Source organism: Rosa chinensis, chromosome 4, assembly GCF_002994745.2.
Source record: "Rosa chinensis cultivar Old Blush chromosome 4, RchiOBHm-V2, whole genome shotgun sequence".
Classification (NCBI taxonomy): Eukaryota; Viridiplantae; Streptophyta; class Magnoliopsida; order Rosales; family Rosaceae; genus Rosa; species Rosa chinensis.
The window spans coordinates 11,540,774-11,564,116 of record NC_037091.1 but is presented as its reverse complement, the minus strand read 5'-3'; the positions used below and the strand labels follow the sequence as shown (position 1 = coordinate 11,564,116).

Genomic DNA, 23,343 nt, shown 5'->3' with positions numbered 1-23,343 from the left:
TACCTTCACATGCATAGTACGATCATGCTGTACTGAATTCTGTGATATGTCAATAGCTGCCTTGTTGTCACAATACAACTGCATTGAATCAAATATAATGCATTGAATCATTCTATTAGGATAACAATAACGACAAAAAAAATTGTCGTATGTACACAATATTCACAACAATCTCAAAATAAAAACAGTTGTATGAACTCAAAACAGATAAAGGATGCTATGAAAAAATAGTTGTGTGAATAAAATTCACACAACGGCCATAAAATAAAACGACATCTGAATCGCAATCACACAACAGTTTCTAAAGTCGCCCGTTGTCTGAAGAATAGTCACACAACAGCTAATGTTATCGACAGGCTACTGGCATGCTACCTAGCCCTTCACACGACAGTTCCCTACAATTGACCTTCATCAGACGTCGCCTCGATATACGACGGTTAGCCTCCATATCAGACTGTTTGATTCAATTTTTGTAGTAGTGTGGTGAGAGTAACTTTTGTTGGTGGTGAGAGTAGCTTGTTGGTGTTTATGACAGTAACTTTTGTTGATTGTGACAGTAGCTTTCTGGTGTTGGTGACAGTAGCGTTTATTGCTGGTGAGAGTAGCCTTTGGTTTTGGGAAGCATAGCTTTTGTTGGTGACAGTAACTTTTATTGCTGGTGATAGTAGTTTTTTGTGATTTTGCCGGAGGTCACTGGAAATCTCACAAGAGTAGCTTTTATTGCTAGTGACAGTAACATTTATTATTGGTGAGAGTTGTAGCTTTTGGTGTTGGTTAGAATAGTTTTCTGATGTTGGTGACAATAGCGTTTGTTGGTGGTGAGAATAGGTTTTGGTGTTAGTGACAGTAGTTTTTGTTGGTGAAGATAATAACTTTTGTTGCTGGAGATAGTAGCTTTTTGTTTTGTCGGAGGTCACCTGAAATCTCACTAGAGTAGCTTTTGTTGCTAGTGACAGTAGATTTTGTGGTCATTGAAGACATTGTTGGAGGTCACCGGAAATCTCACCAGAGCAATTTTTGTTGCTAGTGATAGTAACTTTTTTTCTGTTAGTGACAGTAGCTTTTGTGAAAGCTGGAGTTGGGCGCAGACATTTCCGGAGGTCGGCTAGAGACCTCACAGGAGAGAAGAGAGAGAATAGTTGTTGACTTTTTACTCTAATAGCATTTACGTAAATATGTTGGTTTTTATATCTAAAATTTAACACAATTTTTTATTTATTGGCCTTATAAGGGAAAAAAAATAGTTTGTGGCCCTATGACTAAATTTTTTTTTTAAAAATGCCTTTATATGTAATTGGCCCTAAAAATTAGTGGATGAACAATTACCAAAATCGTACTTACTATTGTTTGATCGATTATAACCTAGGCGTTTCTGACTAGGATATTTTTTCCTCTTTTTATTTTTATTTTTTTCTCATCTAGATTATACGCATTCCATACCCACAATTGTTGGATATCTTTCTACTTCTGTTTTCCTCCTTATAGATTTGGGTTTAAGACCCCATAGAACATACGGTAAGTTTAAGACCCCATAGAACATCTCAGTGGGATATTGTCGAATTATTGACTTAAGAAAACCAATCTGAACAATGTAATTAAGCCAACACTACCACAGAATCTAACAAACCAATTAAGCCAGCTAATTACTGAAACTATGCAACTTCACTTGACGGAAAACAAAAAACAGAAGTGTTGAGATAAATCAACGATCAACTATAAAAAAAAAAGTACGGCAGAGGTGGCCTTTGGTAATCGGTAGGCTCTTTAGGTTAAGAAAGGGACCTAACAGTCCATGAGAACGGGCAAAAAAGTTTGTTGCCAACCTAATAGTCCATCTTCTTGACTAACTAATGTGAACGCTCATATGTATTCACACTGAAGTTTCCACTGGTGTCTATCTCCCACTCTTGCTGAAGGTGCTATTTCTAATGACCACTCCGTGACTTACAAGAGATATATATAGTCCTTGACATAACCAATACCATCCTAAATTCTTTCAATTCAGCCTCCTCACTCATCCTCCTGCAATCAAACACCATGGATCTGAGCGTACCTCAATTCGGAGCCTCTTCCTCTTCTTCTTCCACCCATTTGTTCACACACGATGTCTTTCTGAGCTTCAGAGGTGCGGATACCCGCAACAATTTCACAGGCCATTTGTACAGCAATTTGGTTAACAAGGGAATTAAGACCTTCATGGATAATGAGCTTACAAGAGGACAAGATATAAGAAAAGAGCTTCTCGAAGTAATTGAAGGATCAAGGATTTCCATTGTTGTATTTTCTGTGAACTATGCATCTTCAAAGTGGTGCTTGGATGAACTTGTCAAGATCTTTCAATGTAAAGAATCCAAGCAACAAATCATTTTCCCAATTTTCTACAAGGTACATCCGTCGGAGATACGATACCAAACGGGCCAGGTTAGTGAGGCAATTGCTCACCTCAGAAAATACAATAACTCGGAGAAGGTGGAGAGTTGGAAGGCAGCTCTTACACAAGCAGCAACTTTGTTTGGGTGGCACATCTTGGAGGGAGGGTACGTATGTTCAATCTCAAGCATCTCAACTTTATAATGCAGATTTTAACATTCCATCGTTAACAGATAGTTAACAGATTACGTATTGTTTAATCTTACCCATGCATCAATAGTTTCACCAACTAATGGACTACAATAATAGTATAATCTTGAATATGATTTAGTCTGTCATTGATCCGTCTCCTAAAAATCAAGACATGTAGGAAAGTTCAAACCGTCATTGATCCGTCTCCTAAACAACTAGACATGTAGGAAAGTTTAAACTAAATTTTTCATAAGCTTTTATATTTGCAGGCAAGAAGCGAATGTCATTGATGAAATTGTTAAAGAGATATCAACCAAAATAATGAAATGCACCCCTTTAGATGTGGCAACATATCCTGTTGGAATAGAATCTCGTGTAGAAGACATACTCAAGCTCTTAAATGTTGAGGAAGAAGGCCCTCACATGATAGGAATATGGGGAATTGGTGGAATAGGAAAGACAACACTTGCAAAAGCTATTTATAATTCAATTAGCCATAAGTTTGAATATAGCTGTTTCCTGGCAAATGTTAGAGAAGAATCATTTTCACATGGAGGTCTTGTCAAGCTACAAAACAATTTTCTTTCTAAGATAGAGAGGAATCTACCTAATGTGATCAATGTTGATGAAGGGAGCATTGTGCTGAAGCAAAAACTAAGCCAGAAAAAGGTTCTCTTAGTTCTTGATGATGTGGACCACTTGGATCAATTAAAAAAACTTGCTGGAGGGTGTGATTGGTTTGGTCCAAGAAGTAGAATTATTATAACAACAAGAGATATAAAGTTCTTAAGGGCTCATACAGTCAAATCAATATATGAGGTTAAGGAATTAAATGATCAAGAAGCTTTAGAGCTCTTGAATTTCAATGCCTTCAAAGGAAATAAATGTATGGTTGATTTCTTTGAACTTGCAACTAATGTAATACATTACGCTAAAGGGATTCCGTTAGTTTTGGAAATTTTGGGGTCAGATCTATGTAATAAAAATAAGGATGAGTGGAAAGATGTATTAGAGTATTATTGCAAATATCCTAACCAAGAGATTCAACGAACTCTCCAAAGAAGTTACGAGGCATTGGAGCATCCGATGAAAGAAATTTTTCTTCATATTGCATGTTTCTTTAAAGGTTACAAACAAAGTTATGTGATAGAAGTCCTACAAAGCTGTGACCTCAATCCAATGTATGCTCTCAAAGTTCTCATAGAAAGGGCCTTAATAAAAATTGAGAAAGACGATGAGATTTGGATGCATGACCTTATAGAAGACATGGGAAAAGAAATTGTTCGGCAAGAGTCCCCTGATGAGACAGGACAACATAGTAGATTGTGGCTTTATGAGGATGTTCGCGACATTCTTGAAGAAAACACAGTAAGTGATATTTAAATTATTTGGCTTTATGATATTTAATACATCTTTGCTTATAAAATCACGAAGAATTTTAGAATTTAATGCAAATATTTATTATGAGAAGAAATTGATTAATTTGACGCAATTGTTGTTTTAATAGGGGACAGATAAAATTAAAGCCATCGTGTTGAGAAGTTTTGACATGTTGAGAAGTTTTGACGTGTTGAGAAAAAACAACGATACTCGGATACGGTTGAACCGCGGAAGCTTCAGAAACTTGAAAAATCTTCAAATTTTTATAGTTAATCGTGAGATGCTTTGTGGAGAGGGCGTGGATTATCTACCCAACCAGTTAAGGGTTCTCGAGTGGGAGGATTGTTCGTTACTATCGTTGCCAACAAATTTTAATATGAGGAAACTCAGTAAACTGCACATGGGTGGGCCCTGCACGACTCAACTAATGAATGAGGGATTGAAGGTATTTCTGTATTTGAAAGAATTCGATCACAGTTTACACATATTTTAATTTATCATTTCAACCTTTATAATTTGTTTTTTTATTTGTTTTATTCTCTTTCTCCCAAACAGAATATGCGATATTTGAAATCTATCAAATTGTTGTTCTGTCGTGGTTTAACAAGAATTCCCAACTTGTCTGGATTAACAAGCTTAGTGTATTTGGAGCTCTCTCATTGTTATGATTTAGTTGAAGTTCATCCTTCGGTTGGCCGTCTGGATAAGCTCGTCATTTTGAAACTCAAGGGTTGTAAAAAGATGCAGATGTTTCTAAAGGGGATCAACTTGAAATCTTTGGAAACTCTGGATCTTTCTTGTTGCCCGCTTAAGTTCTTCCCTGAAATTGAGGGAGACATGAAGTCTTTGAATCGCCTGGATCTAAAGTACAATCATGCCATCAAAGAGTTACCTTGCTCAGTTGGAAATCTCACTGGCCTTAAGTCCTTGTCTCTTTATTGGTGTAATAATCTTACAAATGTACCATCGAGCATTTTCTGTGCATTCCAACATCTGGAGAAGCTTGATCTACGGTTCTGCTCTAACCTTGTTACATTTCCAACAAAGTCAGAATCACTTCCTCTACCGGTCTTTTCAACTAGCCTCACGAGATTACAAGTTGATATGAGATACTGCGAGCGGCTTGCAGAAATTTCAGAATTTCCACAAGAAATAGATTCCTTGGATGTGACCTACTGTTGTTCATTGGAAAGAATTTCAAAGCTGTCAAAAATTTTGGAGGGTAAAGATTCAAAAATATTCCGTCGATTGCACTTGACTGACTGCAACATACTCTGCGACAATCTGGCTCGTGGAGTAGTATCAGGGGTTGAAGTTGACAAGAAGATGACATCATCACCGTTTGCGAGAACCAAAGAATTGATGGGAGACGCAGAGAAATTGACGGCTCTGTTGACTTTTTTTTTCTCTTGTGCGAAATCTGAAGAATTCCAGGTAGAATTTCCCGCAACTGCACCGATTCCAAACTGGTTAACCTTCCGTCAAGATGTGTATAGTAAAGTAAATGATGCGCATGAATTTTGCATTGAAATTCCTCAAAACTCCAATTGGGACAACGGAGGGTTGGCTCTCTGTGTTCAATCGTGTTTTTCTCGGGTCACTCATTTTGTTTACATCAATGGAATAAAGTTTGATGAGAAATTCATGAATTATGGGGATAAAGTGCTGGTGCATTATATTCCATTCGTTACAGTAATAAGGAGGTTAAATAAGCCTGGGATGCCACCACCTGATATGTTTCATGTTCGTTTTGAAAATACTTTCGATGGAAGCTGGGGAGTCCACCTGATAGGTAAGAATCCTTTTGCAATCTCTGTTCACTCAAAAACACTTGAAGAATTTTTTGGTCCCTTTGCAGCTTGGGTGGCATAGTGAATCCTGGTCCTCTTCTCTAGTCAATTGTCACCATCCCATTAGCGAGCATATGGATTTTGTTTCACAAGTTTACTTCCAATGTGAGTGCACAATTGGTCTTTGTTCTGTTTATCTTTAAAATTAATACTTGGAAAGAAAAATTTGCCAACTAAAGGCAGCCTTTGTTCAACTAGGTTGTCCAGACCTTCTGGGTTCTAATGTCTGTTGTCCAGACCTTCTGGGTTCTAATGTCTACCTAAAATTAGTTCAGCACTCTTTTCGCTTGTTTTCATTTTCTTTTAGTATAGGAAGTAATGTTTGTGAGTTAATGTACCTTTGTTACTGATTTGGTGCTTAAATTGTCACGCCCCGAATTTTGAATAACCAATTTAAATCCGAAACATAAATAATCACAAATACAAATACCAATCTAAAATTTTCTTTCAGAGTAACACACCTCACACCACTCAATATTACATAACTCAACTCCTCAATTTTCTTATAACAGCACACTCTCACAAATTCCAAATTGTGAAGTTTGAAATGAACATAACGAAACTCACAATAATGTTGTGACTCGAATGCCACTGCCCTAAGCAGGCCGATCACCACCCTGGTTCTCCTGACCTGCAGGATTATCCGCTACACCGTTTGAATAGTGTACCAGGATTGCAACAACACAAAACCCCGTAAGCTTTTGACAGCCCGTATGAGTAAAACTTAAGAATTGCACAAATTTTAATTAACAATTTCAACTCAAGCATAGAAATTGTAGTAATATCACATCCCACAACGACCACCACAAAACAACTCCCTTTCTCACTCTCATATATATATATATATATATATATATATATATATATATATATATATATTTATGAGTCTCAAGTAACTCCATGTTACCCTCATAAGATCACTCAACATTTGGCAGACAGACTAGAGCTCTAACTGATCGTTTCCATCTACCCGACGCGAGAGCGTGGTTCATGATTTAATGCTATTGGTAACCACCAACCCGGTACAAGAGCGTGGTTCACTGATAGTATGCCATGGTCACCCTGTGACCTATTGATCTCCACAGATCAATACATCTCCACAGATCAAACAATTTATTGTTTCTCAAACAATAAAACTCAACACCTTACTATATGGTTTCCTCAACAAAATCCATCAATACATATATATTTTTCATGTAAATAATATATGTACATAGACATTCACACAAGAATGCCTATTAATACCAACTATAGTTCTCATGCAATAAAACAATAAATTCATTTTAAAACTTAAATTCATTTTCTTACCTGTGAGTCGTAGCCCTATGAACCGTAGTCGATCGAGTTCATATTTTTCAAAACAATTATTTATTTCTTAAACAATTTCCACAATTAAACATAAATCTTTGGAACTTCGGTTCGTAAATGAACCATGTGCGATTTACTCACCTCTAATCCCGCTGCGTCTTCTTAACAGCTCAAAATACGATTCACAATCGTCCACCTACTCAAACCGTCAATCACCTAGTCAGATACGATCTTAACTTAGCAAATCATTCATAAACCGCACATATACGACAATCCAACGTTCGGATTCTAATTTAATGATGATCCAACGGTCGGATCGTAATTAAATGAAGATCCAACGGTCGGATCATAATTAAATGAAGATCGCCCTTAGGAACATCCTCCAAAATTATCACGAAGATCCAACGGTCGGATCTTCCTGAATCGTCCTTCCAAATTAGGGATGACAATGGGGCGGGTTGGGGATGGGGATCACAATACCATCCCCATCCCCGGGGTCATTCTCTACCCCCATCCCCGCCCCAATCCCCAATAAAAATATATTGGGGATTCCCCGTCCCCATCCCCACTGGGGACTAAGCCTCCAAACCCGCCCCAAATCCCCAATAAGAATTTAATAAATAAAATAATTTTTTCTCATATTGCCTTTTTTAAAATCAAAATCTACAACAAATAAATTTAAAACATGATTAAATTCATAAATTATAATTTAGTGAGTGCAAAAGTCAAAACATCATTAAAGTAAAGTAGTAAATGTATATATTTATGATTTATATTATAAAAATAAATTAAACTATATATAATTTAAATATATATATATATATATATATATATATTATAGGGGTGGGTTTGGGGATGGGGATCACAATACCATCTGTTTGGCTCCAAAACCAGTTGGTGTGCAAACAGTCTCTTTTGAGCGTGTGATTGCGCAGGCGTGCCAGCACCGCGGGGTGCAGTCGTTGGGGTAGTCCCTTGACCTGACTTCTTCTTCAAGCGCTGTGGACGAGGAGAGCACCAACCTCGTCACAAGGTTCTTTCTTGCCTTTCGGGAAAGGACTTTTGCCTTACGGATAAGGACTTTGGTTGTGATCTCTTTGCGTTCACCGTATCGATACTCAACGTTGTAGGTTGAGCAGAGCAATCACTGGGAAGTTCTGAGAAAGCACGGGTTTGCTAAAGCGTATCTTTAGCTTCGCTGGGTTGCGAGGGCGTTACCATTGCTTCGCTGGTTGTATCGGTGGCAGTAGTACTAGCAGTCGGCTCGCGAGGAGACTGGGACTGACGGGCGGTCACCGGGTTTCAACGAGGTTGAAGGTTTACTCCAGGGAGACTTTGTAATCGCTGGGATTGATTGATTTGAGAGCGGTCTTTTTCTGTATCGTCTTTAGCCTCTATATATAGGCTGCTGCAGATTCTTCTTCCTAATAGGAATGAAATACTATATTTTATGCCACAGTTATTGGCCTTGAATCAAATCAAAACTCTTAATAGTTTTGATAACTAATTGTAGGCAATAATTAATAATTATCCTCCTCTGTCGCCGCTAGAATGTAGGCAAAGATTAATTGCCTCTTGAACCAATATCTTGGATGCGATCTTCTTCTTGGTCGCGAGCTGTTTGGATATGTACGTAAAATATATGCCTCTGCGAGCACTCGTCGCTCCATGCAATTAAGGATGATATTTCCTTAATTGATCTTCTGTCATGCACGTGCAATGCAATTATATATATATATATATATATATATATACCTTGTTACTTGTAATCATCCTTCCATATGCTTCGTGTCCATTACCCATTAATTGCATGGCAAAGCAATGATTGCTTGCTTGCATAGTAATTAACTTGTATATATATCTTCTGTTGATTGCCATCAAGCATGGTTATGCCTTTCCTTTCTTGCTCCACCATAAGACAATTATATATATATATATATAATAAGATATATATATATATATATATATATATATATATATACCTTCCTTGATATTCGCGAGCAGGCATGATTGTTCAGTACCATAATTCCTTGCATATATATATATATATATATATATATATATATTTTGGCAGCAAATAGCTGATGGCCCACTATGCTATGCCTTAATATCTTCTGCCTCTTTCATGCAATTAATGAGAATCATGATCCACCTTCCTTAATTGATTAAGGCCATGATATGCACGTAAACAGGACAACCATGAATCCCAGTCAAATACAACCATGAGGCCATCTTTAATGTAAAGATCTTCCCATATGACCCGTCTTCGCAACCAAATAAACCACTATTAATTATCAAATATCTTGATTATTAATAGTAAACCGATAAGATCACGATTTGCCTTAATATTACTTGGTCTCCAAGTAGGCTTTATTTAGCCTCTAAACAATATATTTCGAACCTATCGGAAATAAATAGGTCGGGCCACGGAAATTGGCCCTGTTTTCTTCAAGTCTCCCTTATCGGGAAAAAATGTTATTTTTGGTTCAAACATTGCCCCCCAGACCTCGAAGTCAAAGTTCCCCGTTTTGACTGAAGAGGTCTTGAGTCAGCACTAGGCTTGTAATAGCGTCGCTCTAAAGCCACTTGCATTGGCTTAATTGAAAGTTGCTAATTGGAAATCACTTACTAATTCCACATATAGGCCCCTAAAATCGGCCATGAAGCTTGAATATCACCAAGTTACCTTGGCGTGCAATGAGATAGCTAATAATCAAAGCGGTACACTGATTAACTGATGAACGTGAGTACCTGACACGTTGATCGCAGATGCTATGAACACGTACTTGATCTCCTATGTTAAGATAACAGAGATGCTTCCAAAAACAAAAAGGCCACAGATATTGGCCTTGTTGACATTAAGACACTTTAAACAAGTCTTAATTGTAAAGTTTGTCATTAAACTCATGCCACAAAAATTTTGAAATACCTCCCCCGTACGTGCCCCCCATGCTTAAAAGAGGCAGCATTTGATTGCAAATGAATAGCCTTCGCGACCCTTAGAAGCTTCGCCGAGTGTATCCCACAGCGGACCAATGCCTTTCCTCGCGAAGTGCGTGCTTTTCCAAGTCAAGCGAATATTCCCAAATGCTCTGCCCAATGGTCATGCATGAATCATAACATCCATTGCATGCATGTGTCCATGCGAGCCCACCACCTGGCCACCATAGCACATGCACCGCAACAACTAATATGGCATGGATTCTAATTATTCTTAATTAATTAAAGCCATCAAGCCACTATTACCGGCCCTACGTCTGTAGGGAAGATGATGCCATCCTTCAATTAAAGAACAATTATGCTTTACAGGAGATTCCGTTGAAATTTGAACAACAATTTGATGATAATGGTCCCACCTCCACAAACTGAATGTTGTTCTTTATAATTATGCCAAGAGCAAAAGTTATCAAAACCTCAAAACTTCAACAAAGTCCCCTCCTTCCAAAGTGAACTTATAGCTGGGTAAATGTCCAGCCAAAGGTACTCGGAAAAATGGTAACCACTTCCAGAGCTTAATTCCAATTACTCCCCCTGGCAAATAGTTCATTTCATAGCAGCCTCATCAAATCTAGGGGAAAACCTCTTTCTTCAAACTCTAGCCTCGTCAGCTCTGTTGCCCCTTGTACTTCTCTATGCTCCCCCTACCATATTTTATACAAAGAGCATGATGATCTGGATTGGAGCTTTGCCACTAGCTTGGCCAGCCGACACCTAGCCACTAGGTGAGCCACATACTAAGCACATAAAGCCAAAAACACCTCTTCACCACCTCATGAACCGTGATTTAAGATACATGATTTGAAACACTCCCCCGAGAATGGAACCCCACTTCCTCAATATATCAGTTTATGATCAAATGGTTCAAAGTGGAGCTGCTTTTGGCCGACAATTCCAGAAGGATGACCCTGTGCTGGACATGGTTGACGAAAAGATCCTCAAGCGCGGGCGAAATCGAGCTGCCCAAGGTGCAAAGTGCTCCGGCTGGAAGAGCTGGTGGATGGATCCTTGCTCTCAATGGGGGAATGCCAATATCTTGAAGCTGTGAAGGGAAACTCTGAAAATTTATTGATAGCCTCACTTCGCAAGTTCATATTTCTCTATGGCATTCACATCCTTGTGTTGTATTCCATCCACAAAATGTCCGCAACTGGAATCGACAACCGGAGACGTCCACCGTCTTTCCAAAGTTCCCCCTCCAATGCCACTGTAATTGGCATTTAGATTTCTCCAAAGTTTTAACTCAGTAACAACATCAAGGAACCACAAGCATTGGTCCAAGTGATACCCAAGTCTTTATCTCACGACTTTCATTAATTTTGGCGTTGAGAGTACTGCCACAAACAAAAATTGAAAATCCCTGTCTATATGGTGCCCAGTTTTGATGTTTGACATGATCCTATCGAGTGCAGGCTTTGGTGTTCATCCGGTGTGAGCTAGGCAAAAGTTAAGCCTCTGATAACAATAGAGTCTCAGAAGACTCTTCTTGGAGTCCCGGAAGTCACGTGATCTTAATCCCAAGCTCGGTCCTCCTCACACACATATTGCACATGTCTCTTGGATACCAAGATTTCCACAGCTCCACTAAAGCTACTTGCTGGCTCCGATAAGCTACTCTTTGACAATGCTTCAGTCATGAGCGCGAAACGTAGTACAAGGCAGAAGATTATTGTGAAGAGAAACTAAGAAGTTTTCTTGGGATTTTCAATTCGCGAGCTCTTCCTGTGTGTCCACCTTGGCCTATAATCAATTCGAACTTGCTGCAAAGGCTTATCAGGAAGTATCTTCCACCGTTCCAAAGTTTTCTCGCATCAATCTGATGGGCCTTCGATGCCACTGCGATTGGCATGTATGACTTGTGCCACTTACCAGCACCTAGACTAGCTTTGTACTGTAATCACTTCGCTGAATTTCCAGATACCTACGCTACTTTGTCGGTTTTTTTTGTGCCACTGTTGGTGTCATCTTTACAGCACCGTTCTCTCAGGCATTCCATCGAACGCCTTATCTGCATATCTCTGTTTTCAGATTTTCGACGAAAGTCCAACAGAAACAGCCCACAGAAGACAAATATATCAGCAAGCAGAATACAATCACTGAAATTATAACTATTTCCTGGGGATTGCGCTTGATTCTTCGCAGCGGCAGTGGATATGGAATCTTCTGCAACCTGACTTAGCTACATCGACGTCTGCCACTGGGATCGGCATACATCCATTTAGCCGCCCTTAGATCGCCTTCACTTCCGAGTGAATATTGTTGGAGAATGTCTGGCGAAGCCCAGGCGATGTATATCAGCGAACCCTGCCGTCGCGGCCGCCTCCGTCAAGACTGGCTCTGTGTCAAGACTGGACTTGGGGTCACCAAATCCTTCTTTACAAATTTCAAAGCCACTGACTGGCCTTGAAACATATATGAAGATCTTCAAATTGAATTGATTAATAAAGCCACAGATTGGCTTCTCAAGACCAAAACATAATTGATAATCAAGTGGCCCATGCCTTAATTGGTAATTAAGTGGACCACACTCTTGACCTTCTGCATGATGAAGACGTCCAGCAACCATATAACAACTTAATTCATAATTAAGTTGATTGTGGCTTTGATTACCTTGGTCATGATGATGTCCAGTAGCATAACTATAATTAAATTGATCATACAGCTGCTTCTGGTTATTAGGGGGGTGAACCTGGACAATATCATGCCCCCCATGCATCTGATCAATAGCCACGTATTTGGCTTGATCAGTGGAGAAATCAACTATTTGTTTAGAGACAATTATATCGTCAGAAGAACAATCTCGTGGATCATCTTCTCCATGCACAGCCTCTATGTAAGGCTGTGATTCACCAGTGAGACCCTTAGGTTGATTGCCACCTATAGGCAATTCAGTCTCAAAAACCACCTCTTTGCATGCAGGTTCCAATTCGCTTTGATGCGAACTGACCTGAGTAGCCAAGATGGAATCTTCCTTGCGCGAGGTCGCTATACAATCCAGGATATGCTGATATTGTCTTTCCCACTCTTGATCTTCCTGTTTCCTCCGCTGGGTAAGCTCTCGATTGCGTTGTTCAGCTTCTCGATCGCGCTGCTCCCTTTGCTCTTTAGCTTTCTGAGCATTCTCGTCCAGTTCGCGTGTGAGTCGATTCGCCTTCGCGGTTTCCCTAGCAAAATCAGCGTCCATCTTCTTGCGATGGTTTATGACATTCTCCATGATGATCGCGAGTTTTTCCTCGACGGTCGCTCCCTCTGGAATAGGCTTCTCAACGAAAGCCTCTCTTGTCGTAGTGTCGTCATTGGTGGCAACATTGGCCATCTTTTCACTTTAGGAATCTCATTCGGTAAAGATTTTCCCCTGGCATCCCAATGATGGTGAACACAAAAGACTCTAGCTTGGTCCCACTGGGAGTGCCAAAATGTTTGGCTCCAAAACCAGTTGGTGTGCAAACAGTCTCTTTTGAGCGTGTGATTGCGCAGGCGTGCCAGCACCGCGGGGTGCAGTCGTTGGGGTAGTCCCTTAACCTAAGTTCTTCTTCAAGCGCTGTGGACGAGGAGAGCACCAACCTCGTCACAAGGTTCTTTCTTGCCTTTCGGGAAAGGACTTTTGCCTTACGGATAAGGACTTTGGTTGTGATCTCTTTGCGTTCACCGTATCGATACTCAACGTTGTAGGTTGAGTAGAGCAATCACTGGGAAGTTCTGAGAAAGCACGGGTTTGCTAAAGCGTATCTTTAACTTCGCTGGGTTGCGAGGGCGTTACCCATGCTTCGCTGGTTGTATCGGTGGCAGTAGTACGAGCAGTCGGCTCACGAGGAGACTGGGACTGGAAGCACGGTCGCCGGGTTGATCTGGTGAGGCTGATAGTCGGTTCGCGAGGAGACTGGGACTGACGGGCGGTCACCGGGTTTCAACGAGGTTGAAGGTTTACTCCGGGGAGACTTTGTAATCGCTGGGATTGATTGATTTGAGAGCGGTCTTTTTCTGTATCGTCTTTAGCCTCTATATATAGGCTGCTGCAGATTCTTCTTCCTAATAGGAATGAAATACTATATTTTAGGCCACAGTTATTGGCCTTGAATCAAATCAAAACTCTTAATAGTTTTGATAACTAATTGTAGGCAATAATTAATAATTATCCTCCTCTGTCGTCGCTAGAATGTAGGCAAAGATTAATTGCCTCTTGAACCAATATCTTGGATGCGATCTTCTTCTTGGTCGCGAGCTGTTTGGATATGTACGTAAAATATATGCCTCTGCGAGCACTCGTCGCTCCATGCAATTAAGGATGATATTTCCTTAATTGATCTTCTGTCATGCACGTGCAATGCAATTATATATATATATATATATATATATATGTGTGTGTATATATATACCTTGTTACTTGTAATCATCCTTCCATATGCTTCGTGTCCACTACCCATTAATTGCATGGCAAAGCAATGATTGCTTGCTTGCATAGTAATTAACTTGTATATATATCTTCTGTTGATTGCCATCAAGCATGGTTATGCCTTTCCTTTCTTGCTCCACCATAAGACAATTATATATATATAATAAGATATATATATATATATATATATATATATATATATATATACCTTCCTTGATATTCGCGAGCAAGCATGATTGTTCAGTACCATAATTCCTTGCATATAGATATATATATATTGGCAGCAAATAGCTGATGGCCCACTATGCTATGTCTTAATATGTTCTGCCTCTTTCATGCAATTAATGAGAATCATGATCCACCTTCCTTAATTGATTAAGGCCATGATATGCACGTAAACAGGACAACCATGAATCCCAGTCAAATACAACCATGAGGCCATCTTTAATGTAAAGATCTTCCCATATGACCCGTCTTCGCAACCAAGTAAACCACTATTAATTATCAAATATCTTGATTATTAATAGTAAACCGATAAGATCACGATTTGCCTTAATATTACTTGGTCTCCAAGTAGGCTTTATTTAGCCTCTAAACAATATATTTCGAACCTATCGGAAATAAATAGGTCGGGCCACGGAAATTGGCCCGGTTTTCTTCGAGTCTCCCTTATCAGGAAAAAATGTTATTTTGGGTTCAAACACCATCCCCGCCCCATCCCCAATCTTAGATAGCGGGGATTGGGGATCCCCATCTCCATTCCCCATTTGTCCCCGAATTCTCCCCCCATTAGGGGCGGGTATCCAATGGAGCTCCGCCCCACTGGGGATTTTTTCCATCCCTATTCCAAATCACTATTTCACCTTCAAGAAAAGTCAACGCTACACCCACTCTTAGCTCAAGTTTTGTCAACGGCAATCAAGTTTGGTCAGCGGCAACTCCTCAACCTTCTCAGCGGCAACTTGTGCCCACTCAATTCTTAAGCGGCAACCTCAGCCCAGGCCAGCGGTAAAGCATCAAATTAAAGCTTGATCAACACCCACTGGGCTGGTCAACTCCAGCTTAAAAGGGTCAACGCCAGCTCAAAATGGTCAACGCTGACCTACTCAAAAAAAAAAAAAAATTGGTGATGAGTCACTCTGGACACCCAGAAGACTTCTCTGGGCACCCATGGCCATTCTTCATTGATCATCAGCGGCACACCTCCGCCGGCCAAAGATAAAGCACCGTAGGCCATGCTCAACTAAGCTTCACCGCTGCAAGTTCACCACTGAACTTCACTGCCAAGCTGCACCGCCGGAAGTTCACCGCCGAACTTCACCGTCGAGTTGCACCGCTGACAAAAATTACCGCTGGTCTTCACCTCTGGTCGACATTGCTGGCTAGGGCTTCTTCCGCTAGGAGCACCATTCTCCAACAAACACCTCCACCGTCAACAATCTCGACGTAGTCCGTCAAGCATCGCAGCAGCTCTGCTTAACCGCAGGCAAAAACCACCGCTGGCCAAATACTCCGCTCCGCCAGCCTCACTACCGCTGAGCTATCACTGCTAATCTCTACCGCCAGGTGGCAGCCCCACTGGCCAAGCGAGCCCCGCTGAGCAAACCTCTGCTACCGCTAGCCACTCTCCCTAGGCACAACCGCCGGCAATCTAGTGCAGCGTTGACTTTGCTGACCAGGCTGTAGCACCAACATCAGTGAGAAGCTCCAGCGGCACCGCTAGCTGCCACTAGTGGCAGACACAATCGACGGACACCCAGTCCAAAATTGATTTGGACACCCATGATAACTTCCATCTTCTTCTTCAATCAGCGTCAAGAAGAATGAAGCTCAGTCATTACCCGTGAAACTCTGATCAAGTATTAACTAAACAACCATTCAATCAACTTCAAGCTAGGTACCACCGCTAACGAAATCTTTACGGAGCATCAAGGTCACCGCTGATGTCCCAGAGCTCCGCAGGCCAAGTACCGTTGATCCGCTGATTTGGCCAAGGCTCTGCCCCGCTGACAAAACTCCGCCAAGCTTGGTACCTCCTCTAAACAAAGCTCCACCAGGAGCTCCCACCAATCGACTTCGCCACGAGGCTCATCACTTTCAATTGAAATTGACAGGTTCACCACGGTTAACTGAACTCGACTGGGTCTTCACCTTCATCCCCTCATCAATATCTACTCATCATCTCCGCCCACTTAAACTTGTATAACTCGCCTTCTGGAGCTCACTCTGATACCTGAGAAATTGATTTGGCCATCAAGCTATGTTCTCCTTCAATTAATCAATTGGCAGTCATCTAGGCACCTCCCTTCGATCATGGCTTCGCGCTTCAGCGATCTGTGGTGGTCAGAAGTAAAAAAGCTGAGTCTTCCTTCACTCTATTCGTTATCCTATCTTTATTGATATGCATAGCTGCACACCATGCACCTCTGCTCTCTATCATAGGTTGTGAGCACACACACACTTGCCGTCTGTCCAGACCTACACCACACACACACACACACACAGATATATATATATATATATATATATGTTTATATTTGGCCGCATGCGACGACTCCATCTACTATGGACACATACACCTTTACTGTTGAGCCAATGATCAAATGAATAAACATATGTCAGACACCCATGAATTATGTCAGAACTTCTTTGACTTAATCATGCATGCATGTGGCAGAAGTGCATGAATTATGCACATATATGTATATAATTGTGGTCCAACTTGATTAAACAAAGCAGGGCCACAAACGAACTAGCTGGGGAGGTCAGTTAATCAACCACGCTGGGTCCAAATTTTAAACTCATGTGCACACATAACATGTCTATGTTTAATTAAGGGTTAACTACAAAGCACTACCAGACAATAGATTTTTTGACAACAAAGTCCACAACCTTTTCCCTTATACAATTAAGGACACACACTATTCTCCTTTTACCTCTTTTTGTTCTTTACACAGTATCAGCTTATATTTTACTTTTCCAGACTAAACACAGTATCAGCCTAAGGACTAGCCTTCAACATGCCACAACTTCACCTAACGACTTCCTGTCTAAGCGGCTACTACCAGGGCGGAATCACTGCTGCCTTAGTATGATAAGGGTTAGTCTTTATAGCAAAACAGAAAGACTGCTACTGCTTACTAACTGCTACTGTTACCAAAACATAAATGCAAAAAAAGCAAAATATTTTTGTGACAGGGTACTGGGCACAAACTGAATTTATTTATTCAAACATAAATACAGATACAGAACCCAGAGCCTCACTCTTGGGCAAACAGCTAGAAGCTGCTTAGCTACTCATAACTTGATTACAAATACTTACTTGGAATCAGATGCACACTTGCATCAAGAGACAGACTTATAGAAAACCTGCTATTGCTGCTACTATGGCTTTCTTATTTTTGAGAGAATCTGATTCTGCTCAATTTTCGAATACCAGACTGATGTTTCTTACTTCGAATGCCTTCTAAGGGAAGCTAAAGCTCCTTATATAGGGAGCGGAACTCAAATTACAATTCAAAACAACAAAATGTACAGAACGACTCCGTGATTTCCTGCTTTCCTTAGTGCTCCTGCTGGTGGAGGTCGGCCGGGGAAAAAGCAGATTCCTTTAGGTGAAATGTTTTTCACCTGCTTTTTGAAAAGCAAAAGTCACTTTTGGGAAAAATCCAAAAAGATTTTCGGTGTTTTCTACACCTGCTGCTTCACATGTTCTCGTCGGTTTCTGAATTGTGACCAAGGACAAACGAGTCGTTATCTGCCTAGGCCATCCTTACTGTTGTTGCATTGTCTTCGACATCTGTATCAACATACATCTTGTAGTGGTTGTCAGTTTCAAGCTTTTCCACCCATCGTAAGCATGCCAGTGTCGAATCTATCTCCTTTCTGGTAAGAGATAGGAATAAGTCACTGCTGACTACGCCAGGATGATCGTAAGCAGTGATGATAATTTTCTCTCCTGCTGCTAGGAAGGTATTGTAGGTATCCTCAGAGATGATCTTTTTGATATATTCTAGAGTCATGGCCTTCATCCAAGGGATGCTTGAGTTTGGTTGGCCATTGTACCCTACACAGGCTGGTTGAAGATATTTTCTTTGAATAATTCTTACATAATGATAAGGAGGAATATATTCAACTTCACCGTTTGCCTTCTGGATCCATTCCGGAGGAGTGGATCTGAACTTCAATCGAAGCATACAGTCATTTTTTCTTACATTTTTGACTGTATTGACAATGACAGGCGGCAAACCTTTTAGATCATCATTTGTTTTAGTCCACAGATTATGGACAAAACCATTTTCAACAAGCCAGAGCTTGTGTTCTTGAGGATGTTCACTCTGAACATTAACCAGGTATCTTCCAACATAAGGACCTGAAACAATAAAGAGAGTTGGAGGAACTAGGTCTTCTGGATTATGTCTTCCTATCAGACTATGGAATTCATGCCAGTCTGATTCATTAAGTGCCATGACAGGAACCCTAGCACTTTCTGGACTTTCAAGGAAGAGAATTTTTTCTTTTCTTACAGCACTCTGCTGTATATGACTTTCTTCAAATTGTGGTCTGGCATTCTCATATAGTTCTTCAGCTAGTGCAAAGAGTGCCGGGAACATTAGACCACTGCTTCTTTCTTGAAAAGCAAATAAGAGATTATCCAGGATTGCCTTCTGGTGATAAGCTAGTCTCCTGCCAGTTCTGAACACAGGAGTGTCAAAAGTTCTTAATTCATAATTAAAAACATTTATGACTCTAGTTGGAGTTGGTCTGCTTTTTGGCAAAGCAGCAGCCGTCAACGGTCTTGATGAGCCTTTACCGTCTGCCGTTTGAGACGGGCTAGCCAATCCTTTACCCTGGGATTGATCAGTTGAGGCTAGTCCTTTAGGACTTAGCATAAACCTTTTAAGAACCTTTTCTTTGGTTTCCATAGGATCTTCTTGAAGCTCATGTTCTTTCCCAGTCCTTCTGCTTCTGGGATTACGACCTTCGTCGTCTTCTCTCTGGCTGAACATTGCCATTTCCCTGGTCAATGCGTTTGGAAGATAATTCTTGTTTCCTGCAATTAATTCAACATTATAATCATATTGGTTAAGAAATAATTGCCAATTTGCTAATCTTCCTCTATCAGCAGCTTTATCAAGTTTGAAATTTTTGAAATTCTTTACTCTGGCACAATCGGTGCGGACAGTAAAGGGTTTTCCAAGAAAAGCTGGAGAATTTAAAATCGTTTTCTTGACAGCCAAAAATTCCTTTTCCCCTGTGGGATAATTTAGTTCTGCAGGGCTGAACTTGCCACTACAAAATTTACAGATCTTTTCAATGTTAGTTCCAGGCGTCTTTGCCAGAACCACACCGGACCAATAATTATCGCTCGCATCTGTCTGGAGGATAATTTCATCATTCTCTTCTGGTTGTTGCAGAGGAGGGAGGTTCTTGCAGAGATTTTTTATCTGCTTCACGATTTTTTCATCATCTTCTGTGAAGTTCCATTTTCTTTTGGAACTTGTCTTAGGAGATAACATCGCTGTTAACCCCGAGATTTTAGGGATGAAGTCTCTCCCATAATTTATGACACCAAGGAATCTCTCTAAACTCTTAGCATCAGGAATTCTATCTGGGAACTTCCAGATCTTCTCAAGGATATGAGGTTGGAGTTTTATGACCCCATTCTTGATGTTTATTCCTAGGAAATCAACTTCATTGAGAATAAAGAAGATTTTCTTTTCTCCTAGGATAATTCCATGCTGGACTATCAGCTTTACTACCTCATGGAGGTGTTTCATGTGTTCTTCTTTGTTTTTGGAGAAGACCAGGATGTCATCTATGTAGACGACACAGAACTCCGCTACATGCTTGAAGATGTTGTCCATCTTTCTTTGGAAGATTGAGGGAGCTTGATTTAGACCAAAAGGCATTACTAACCATTCATAATGGCCTTGTGGTGTTCTAAATGCAGTGAGAGGAATACTCTCAGGATGCATCTTGACCTGCCAGAAACCCGATTTTGCATCGAATTTCGAAAAGACTTTAGCTCCTCTGAGCTGGTTGATCAGTACTCTTACTTGAGCAATCTAATAGCCGTCTTTGACAGTCTTCTTATTGACATCTCTGTAGTCAATAACCATTCTAGCTTTTCCTCGTAGATTTTCTGCATGATTTCTCACGTAGAATGCTGGAGCATGATGAGGGCTAGTGGAAGGTTGAATTAATCTCTTCTTCAGGAGATCTTCAATATCACTTCGGAATTCTTTCTGATCTTCCTCTTTGTACTGAGGAATGGCTTTGACATGACAGATGGCATTCATGTCATGTAATCTTAATTCACAGACCACTGGGTCTTTTTCCCAAAACTTCTGAGGATTTGTATCCACATTTTGCTCTAGTAGTTTCTTGATTTTTTCAAGAGTGGGAATTTGCTGAGACTCAAGCTTGTTCTTAAAGTGCTTGAGGTTATGCTCATGGATGAAACTAGCTTCTTCATCTTCACTAGTTTCTTCTTCTTCTTCTGAAGATTCTTCAACAAGTAATTCTTCTTGTTGCTTGATTTGGAGTATGGGTTCGAATTTTGGTTTGTAAGGGGTAAGATCACCACTATTCTGTTGCGATCTCTGATACTGAGTAGTAAAACCGGGACCGACCACAGTTCTGGCTTGTGTGAGGCGGTCTGCCCAGAACACCTGTTCTCCTTTCCTGAAGCCTATCGCTTCTTCATCCTGAATGAATCGTTGTTGGAGAATAAAATCATTTCCCAACAAGAAATCAGATCCTTGGCCTTCAGATTGCCAAACATTCTGGATGATAAATGTTCCTCCACCGATGGTGATATGAACATTTTTTGCTACTTTCTTCATGGTGAGATGGCTCCCATCAAATGTAACACCAGTAGCAGATTTTTTCTTATCTTCTTTCCAGAGTTCTTCTGGAATTGCAAATCTCTTTGCAACAGTAAATCCCGATCCGTTATCTACAAAGGCATGTAGATGATATTTTTTATGATCAGGGAATTTTAGTCCAATCTCTATGTAGTTGCTATATCTACTTGTAGAGACGACTTTCGATTGATGAAGCTCATTTTCCTGAGCTTGTTCCTTTGGAATGAATGGTTTGCATTTTTCTTTTGGAACTTCTTCTGGAGGAGGTGATAATTTATCACAACTAGAAGGTTTTGTATCATCCCAGTTTGTAGGAATTATCTCTTTGATGTCTGGGTCACTGAACCATGACGGAGGGTCATATCTGACTTTATAATCAAACTTGCCTGATGGTTGGCCAAGTAGATCCCATGTTTCAGTAGCCTCTTGTCGTTCTAAGAGATGAACAGTTTCTGGTGGTTTCACCAGTTCTACATTTTCTGGTATTTCAACCAGTTCAATATCTTCATCGATGATTTCTTCCTTTTTCGAGGAAGATGGTTCCATGGTTTCCTGGAACAGAGTTTCAACTTCTTTCGCCTTTTGCTCAGCGAAATACTCTTCATATTCTTGCTCAACCAACTGGCTGACAAGACCATTTTTGGTTTTTTTTCTTGCTTCAGCTATGAAGCATTCTTTATGATAAGTCTTCTTAGACTCTTCACAAAACATAGAGAGACCATTCTTTTCACGACATAAGCAGTAGTCACAAACGAATGTACCAGGGTTCACCTGATAAGAAGACATGAAGGATTCTGTCTTGCTTTCTTCCCAATTTTTGATTCTCAAAACATTCATTTGTCTGGATTCGAAGTACTCTACTTCAGAATCGATCTCAGACTCATCTGATGAAACTTCTTCTTCAGACCAGGCAGAGTAGACTGACCTGTCATCATTTTCATCATCAGAATAGGCTATTTCGTAGCCTTTCATGTTTGCTACCTCTACTATTTGCTCATATTCTTCGAAGAGAGCTTTAGTAGATCTTTTACCCTTTTCAGGGCATTCATTGACATAGTGCCCTTCAGCTTTACATAACCAACATCTGCAAGCTTTCTTGCTTGGTTGTTTATGTTGATGAGTATTCTTCTTTTTCTTGAAGAATTTCTTTTTAGGATCTTCATCCTTTTGTTTCTTGTAATTGGAACTCTTCTTGAATTTCCAATCTCTTTTCTAATTACTCTTTTTGAATTTTTTAGAGTAATATTTTTCTTTTTTCTTCTTTCTGTGGAATTTGGATTCATGACATCCCCAGTTTGTGGGCATATCCAGTATTCCATAACAGAAATTTTCAACTCCTTTGAGTTGTTTCTTGGCCATCTTAGCTCTAAGATTGGCTTTGCATTGCTCCTTCAGTAATTGCCGGATTCTGTCGGCAATTCCTCCAACTGAAAATCTTTCAATTGGTCTTTCAGCTATACTTTCTCTCACAGCTGTTCTCCATGGTTCAGGGAGTTTCCTGTGCAACAGATTAACTAGATCAGTATTCTCTAGTTCACCAATTGTACAGTAATATTCCTGAAACTCATACAGGTATTCTTCGAAATATCTCATGTCACAGATCTTGAGAGCATAGATATTCGATTTTGCCGTTTCTTTGGCTTTTTCACTCAGATTTGAAAGATCTCCACAGAACTGATCGTACAAGGGTACTGCAAAATCATACGGAGATTTTGAATTTTTTATCTCTTCAAGCCAGTCTCTTCCTCTGGCGGTTTCTTTGAAAGATAGGTAGTACATTTTTGCTACTCCAGTAAGAGTAGTTTCATAGTACACCTGCAAATCTGGTGCTTCAAATTTGCCAGGGGTAAGTGTAGAAGCCATCATCAGGCTATCTACCCATTGGTCAATGGTTTTTCTTTTATCTAGACTCTTATCTAGATTTAACCAGATGTCGTAGTTCGTGATAGGAACTCTAGGCAGATTATCCTCTGGGACAAATCTT

General features: G+C 40.2%; 1 protein-coding gene across 1 annotated transcript; it reads left to right on the top strand.

The window, feature by feature from the left end:
* The first annotated feature begins 2,005 nt into the window (after positions 1-2,005).
* On the top strand, positions 2,006-4,516 carry LOC112196469 (disease resistance protein RPV1-like). The gene is made up of 3 exons (XM_024336820.2): positions 2,006-2,537; positions 2,832-3,930; positions 4,070-4,516. The coding sequence occupies exons 1-3, from the start codon at positions 2,038-2,040 to the stop codon at positions 4,433-4,435; spliced, it is 1,965 nt and encodes a 654-aa protein (XP_024192588.2). The 5' UTR covers positions 2,006-2,037; the 3' UTR covers positions 4,436-4,516.
* The last annotated feature ends 18,827 nt before the right edge of the window (positions 4,517-23,343 follow it).

Excerpts from the sequence above, each read along its gene's own strand:
- LOC112196469 (XM_024336820.2), top strand. The coding sequence starts at position 2,038 with ATGGATCTGAGCGTACCTCAATTCGGAGCCTCTTCCTCTTCTTCTTCC. Across the intron at positions 2,538-2,831 it reads TGGCACATCTTGGAGGGAGG|GCAAGAAGCGAATGTCATTG; the intron begins GTACGTATGTTC and ends TTATATTTGCAG. Across the intron at positions 3,931-4,069 it reads ACATTCTTGAAGAAAACACA|GGGACAGATAAAATTAAAGC; the intron begins GTAAGTGATATT and ends TTGTTTTAATAG.